Here is a 6627-nt window from a genome sequence, read left to right as displayed (position 1 = left end):
CCTGCAATGCAAGCAACAGTCAGAGGTCCCTTCATGCATATTTAACAGTGGTTGGGGGCTTGCTTGAGGCGTCGTTAAATGGTGAAATGCTTTCTTTTCTGTATCCCAAGCTCTCCTAATACAAGCGTAGCATAATAATCAACACAGTTATCAAAAGTGAATGTAGTTTATCCACTGCATTTAGTGCTTAGGAACAGAATTCGCAATGGTCTGTGACTGAAACCGCTCGATATTTGGGTTTTAAATCAAAAAGCAGCTAATGATCAAGTCGTGCAGGGTAGCAGCGGGGTCTCAGGCGCCTTGCCACGGTTCGCGCCACTCCTCTTGCCGGAGGTTCGAGTCCTCCCTCGGGCATGGATGTGTGTCTTGTCCTTAGCTTAAGTTTGTTTAAGTAGGATTAAGTAGTGCGGAAGCCCAGGGACCGATGACCTCAGCAGTTTGGTCCCATAGAAACTTACCTCAATTTTCCAAATACCCCAAAAAAAGGTCAAAAATGCATTTTATACATTGCTTGATGGCTGTTGATAGTCATCTGCAAAAACTGTTTAAATATTTTTTGCTTGTTTATCACAAACACGCGGAAAGTGTAGCTTGCTATGAGAACACGAGTCATTGTGTTGTGTTTCGGAAGGGCAATGAAAAATATTTTGATAAAAATGTGTAACCTTTCAAATTTCACATCATTTTCTCTCCAAGAGAGCAGTATGAAAGTCATTCTAGATCTCAGATGGTTGAAAAATGCTCTTCTGTTATTCCGTCCATAATCTCTTCCTCGTGAGACAGTAGATTACTACCAGTAAATAATAATTCTGGTGTGGCATGTCGAATTTTTAGACTGTTTCTAGGACGAAAGTTTCATTTTGCAGGAAAGTGTGCACTGTTTCGAAAGGTAATGCAAACTGAAAATACGTATCGAAATGGATTTGAACCTGGAACCTCGCCTTTCGTGGGCAATACTCTTACCGAGTGTTTTATATTAACAAAATTTATTTAAATAACCTGACCTGATTTCCATAACTTAGGTCATGCCGACAATATTAAGCTTTGGGTCTGTAAACTTGAAAGCTGTAAATTTTACCATATCTTCAGCAGCCTTACCACCACACTGATTTGCTGCCTTTTCCAGTTCTACTTTTAACACGTTCTGGTTCAGGAATCATGTCTACTAATTTTCCTTCTGCCTTAGTCCTCTTACTATAATCTCTAACGTTATCAATGAACATCTGTTAAATCGGATCTGTAGCCTTCTGAAGTGCGAGGACAACTACACAAAAGTTGCACTGAAGGAGAATGGGGAGTGTATTTCTTTGAGCGCTGCTGAAGCATAGTGCACCACTCTCTTCATAACGATGAATTCCGGCGAGAACGACTGCGATCAGATCATCAGCCCCTGATAGTTGAGCTGTCCAGGCAGGAATCGTGACCTCTCCTCAAGGCTACACATTTTCCCTCATCTCTTTCCCAGTTTTCAATCGTCACAGACCTCCTGTAAATACTTTTCATAAGCTGCACTCCTGGAACAAAAGATATTACGGAGAAATACCAGGTAATTGAAAACAATGCATATTTAATATCAGAATAAGAGATTCATTTTGGAAACGATCCCCTATGCCATGGCTAAGCCATCACTAGCCCTGGAAACTATGCTCGAGAACCTGTGTGAAGATTTGAATGTAGGAGGCAGATACTAGCGGATGTGGAGCTGTGACAGTGGTTGGTAAGTCGGCAGTGTAGTAGCTCAGTTGGGAAGAAAATGCCAGCAAGTGCATTGCCTACGTAAGGGAAGGTTCTGGGCTCTAGTCCCAGTCGGAGAACAGTATTACTCTGCCAGAAAGTATCTATGAGATTGGGCATATGACTTTATCCTTCTGTCCTCGGTGCATGTGATAGCAGCTGCAGCCACAGGTAAAGATTCATTACACGATTTAGTCATAATTTTCTTATTTTTTCAGAGGACGGTCCTACTAGATGGCTATTCTGACAACGAGCTTAACGCTGGAGGAAATTGTAAAATGGTCTCCATTGCGCTTCGCCGAAGAGACTGGTGCCTGGGCTTGGGTGGAGAGACTACTGCAGGCGGGTGTTCCAAGTCGAGACTTGTCGACGACAAAGAAGAGACTGCAGAACCCAGAAAATGCGAAGGATATTATGCGGCGGGCTTGCGAGGAAGGTCTGGTGTCGGTACTGCAGTTCGCGCTGTCCGTGGACCGCTCACTGGCGGGCCGGCCGCTGGACGACCAGCAGACGACGCCGCTACACGTGGCGGCGCGCCACCGCCGCGAGACAGCGCTGCGCTGCCTGCTGGCTGCCGGCGCCGACGTAGACGTAGTCGACACCTCCGGCCGAGCACCCCTGCACGAAGCCGTCCTCACCGACAGCGCTCACGCCACACGCATGCTGCTCGACGCGGGAGCTAGCGCTACCGTGAAGGACGGCAAGGGCATGTCGCCCAAGCGGCTGGCCGAGGCTCACGTCTGCATTTCGGCGCTCAGAGTGGTGTCCGAGTTCGTCCAGGACGAGCCCTGGGAGCGGATCGCGCAGTTCATCATGGCCACGGAGACCGGCTGCGTGGAGCGCACGCGGCGGTCGCTGGTCGCGGTCAGCCGCAGCGACGGCCCGGCCTTCCTACAGTGGTCGGTGCTACACTGGGTGGCCATGACGGGCTCGGGCACGGCCATCCGGACGCTGGTGGCGAGCGGCTCGGACGCGGACGCGCGCGGCGCCACTGGCGAGACGCCGCTGCACGGCGCCGCCGCCTGGGGTTCGGAGGCCGCCGTCGCGGCGCTGCTCGAGTGCGGCGCCAGCGTGGACGCGCGCGACCGCAGCGGGTCGGCTCCGCTGCACTACGCGGCGCGCACGGGCAACCTGGCGGCGCTGCGCGCGCTGCTGGCGGCGGGGGCCGACCGCGACGCGCGCGACGGCGACGGCAACACGGCGCTGCACCACGCCGCCGCCGCGGGCGCCGCGGACACCGTGGCCGCGCTGCTCGCCGCCGGCGCCTCCGGCCGCCTTCGCAACCGCGACGGGCACACCGCGTACGATATGGCGCGCGCGCGCGGCTTCCGGAACGTACTCGGGCTGCTATACGACAAGGCGGGCCGACCACCGACTGCGGCCACGACCGCCACAAAACACCTGCCGGGGTGACGCAACTAGCCACCAAATGGCATTTTATTTGCTAAATATCTCGATAACAGAGCTTACGTGGAAGTGAGATTTCACAGAACGAGACGTCAATCGAATCAGTCTACTGTTGGAAAATAGCAACATGGTAAAATCACGAATCTCAAGAAGTTACGATGAAGTTAGATTATTTTCCCTTTGTTGCTGCCTCACTTCCCCGAAAAGAAATTGTCTGCCTATGTTTAAAACCAACAAGAAGAGGTTACAGTTTGGAGTAGCTCCACAAAGCGACAGAAGTCAGTGTGATAATTATGGTTTTGTGTATGCCTAGATGGCACCAAGTTGGCTCAGAGCTATTGAATTCTAGGATAAATTAAAATTCACATTGAAGTCAGTTTTTATACCAACTAAAGATACACAGAGGTGATGATCTTGAAGCTGCGCTCATATGAAGGATGGATATGCCAAACGTTCAATCGCTAATTTTTTTTTAATGCGTTTGTAAAGCTGTTCTTTACTAGATACCTTGTTCCACGTCCCCAGACTTGGTCCTGATGCCAAACTATGAAGAAAGACTTCCAAACATGCGTTGCTAGATGCCACACGGTCGTTGCGCCACGCACTTCTTTCCTTTGGAGCTGATGTTTTTACTGTAGTCCTACTACGGTAGTTAAAAAGCTAATGCTGTATGTCTGTACTTGTGTTACCACAAATAAAACGAATTGCCTTAGTATTAATGGCGCTGGCACAAAAACTTTCTTCCTGCTGTTTAGTTGGCAGCTGACATTGGCCGTGGATGAGTGCAGAGCACAAGTTGATTCTTGAAAAGAACAGAACAGCAATAAGCTACCGTTAATATTGCTCTTTATTTACGTAAATAACGTCGTTAGCAGTTTACAACCGACAGGTTCGTCGTCAGGAGGCTGTTCGCACTGCATTTGTTGCTGTTCACATTAATTGTTGAACAGAAACCACCAAACGAGTAAGGTAAACAGCAAGAAATGTAGTATAAACGTGAACAGTAGCGTAATGATGAACATGTCGGTTCGAAGCCAGCAACAGCGTTGTTCGTATAAGTAAATAACATTATTAACAGCAACTAGTCGCTGTTTTCTTCTTTGCAAGAATGACCATGTAAAAACAGAGGGTTCAACGAACCAACTTCATGCTGTCCCTCTACCGTTCCACTCTCGAACGGCACGCGGGAAAAACGAGCACTTAAATTTTTCCGTGCCAGCCCTAATTTCTCTTATTTTATCGTGATGATCATTTCTCCCTATGTAAGTGTGTGCCAAAAGAATGTTTTCGCAATCGGAGGAGAAAACTGGTGATTGAAATTTCATGAGAAGATCTCGTCGCAACGAAAAACGCCTTTGTTTTAATGATTGCCACTCCAATTCACATATCATGTCTGTGACACTATCTCCCCTATTTCGCGATAAGACAAAACGAGTTGCCCTTCGTTGTACTTTTTCGATGTCATCCGTCAGTCCCACCTGATGCGGATCCCACACCACACAGTAGTACTCCAGAATAGGGCGGACAAGCGTAGTGTAAGCAGTCTCTTTGGTAGATCTGTTGCAACTTCTCTCTGCCAGTGAATCGCAGTCTTTGGTTTCCTCTACCCGCAATATTATCTATGTGATCGTTCCAATTTAGGTTATTTGTAATTGTAATCCCTAAGTATTTAGTTGAATCTACAGCCCTCAGATTTGTGTGACTTATCGCGTAATCGAAATGTAGCTGATTTATTTTAATATTCATGTGAATAACTTCGCACTTTTCTTTATTCAGGGTCAATTGCCACTTTTAGCACTATACAGATATCTTATCTAAATCATTTTGTGAGTCGTTTTGATCATCTGATGACTTTACAAGACGGTAAATGACAGCATCATCTGCAAACAATCTAAGACGGCTACACAGATTGTCTCCTGTGTCGTTAATATAGATCAGGAACAATAGGGGGCCTATAACACTTCCTTGGGGAAGTGTTCTTAATGAAGTTTCTATTTTCTAATCCGTCTCATTATTGTTTGCTGTGATGCAGTGAGCAGTATAATGCTGTTTTATCAGGAAACGTCAATTTTTTGTTGTCGCACAAGCATAGATACGTTGTAGTTCCATTCTGCACATAAATCTCACTTTTGGTGCTTAGAACGTTTTTCGTAATTCCACTCCTCATATAACTGTAACTAATGATACTAAATTTACAGTAGGTATTGAGACTTGCGTGAAACAACAAAGTAATTTAATACGGAATTTCTTGTTTTTTACTATACACTATGTGATCAAAAGTATCCGGAAATCTGGCTGAAAATGACTTACAAGTTCGTGGCGCCCCCAATCGGTAATGCTGGAATTCAACACGGTGTCGGTCCACCTTTAGCCTTGATGACAGCTTCCACTCTCACAGGCATACGTTCAATTAGGTGCTGAGGTCCTGGAAGGTTTCTTGGGGAATGGCAACCCATTCTTCAAGGAGTGCTCCACTGAGGAGAGGTATTGATGGCGGTCGGTGAGGCCTGGCACGAAGTCGGCGTTCCAAAACTTTTTAAAGGTGTTCTATAGGATTCAGGTCAGGACCCTGTGCAGACCAGTCCATTACAGGGATGTTACTGTCGTGTAACCACTCCATCACAGGCCGTACATTATGAACAGGTGCTCGATCGTGTTGAAAGATGTAATCGCCTCCTCGAATAGGTATTCAACAGTGGGAAACATGAAGGTGCTTAAAACATCAATGTGGGCCTGTGCTATGATAGTGACACGTAAAACAACAAGGGGTGCAAGCCTCCTCATGAAAAACACGACCACACCACAACACCACCGCCTCCCAATTTTACTACTGGCACTACACATGCTGATAGATGACGATCACCGGGCATTCACCATACCCACACCTTGCCATTGGATCGCCACGTTGTGTACCGTGATTCATCACTCCACACAACGCTTTTCCACTGTTCAATCGACCAATGTTTACGCTCCTTACCCCAAGCGAGGCGTCGTTTGGGATTTACCGGCGTGATGTGTGGCTTATGAGCACCCGCTCGACCATGAAATCCACGTTTTCTAGCAACTCCCCCCCCCCCCCCCGTCTAACTGTCATTGTACTTGCAGGGGATCCTGATGCAGTTTGGAATTCCTGTGTGATGGTCTGGATAGATGTGTGCCTATTACAGATTACCATCCTCTTCAACTGTCGGCGGTCTCTGTCAGTCAACAGACGAGGTCGACCTGTACGCTTTCGTGCTGTACATGTCCCTTCACGTTCCGACTTCACTATAAGATCGGAAACAGTGGACCTAGGGATGTTTAGGGGTGTGGAAATCTCGCGTACAGACATATGACACAAGTGACACCCAAACACCACGTTCGAAGTCCGTGAGTTCCGCTGAGCGCTCCTTTCTGTTCTCTTACGATGTGTAATGACTACTGAGGTCGCTGATATGGAGTACCTTGGAGTAGGTGGCAGCACAGTGCGCCTAATGTGAAAAACAT

The 6627-nt window shown here is 47.5% G+C and overlaps 1 protein-coding gene across 1 annotated transcript; it reads left to right on the top strand.

Moving 5' to 3' along the window:
• Positions 1-1968: 1968 nt before the first annotated feature.
• LOC126419573 (ankyrin repeat domain-containing protein 65-like) lies at positions 1969-3147 on the top strand. Its single transcript, XM_050086796.1, has one exon. It carries the CDS (start codon positions 1969-1971, stop codon positions 3145-3147), a length of 1179 nt encoding a protein of 392 aa, XP_049942753.1.
• The last annotated feature ends 3480 nt before the right edge of the window (positions 3148-6627 follow it).

Source organism: Schistocerca serialis, chromosome 1, assembly GCF_023864345.2.
Source record: "Schistocerca serialis cubense isolate TAMUIC-IGC-003099 chromosome 1, iqSchSeri2.2, whole genome shotgun sequence".
NCBI classification, from domain to species: Eukaryota; Metazoa; Arthropoda; class Insecta; order Orthoptera; family Acrididae; genus Schistocerca; species Schistocerca serialis.
Note: the sequence above shows the minus strand (reverse complement) of the source record. Positions and strands in the feature narration are given on the sequence as shown.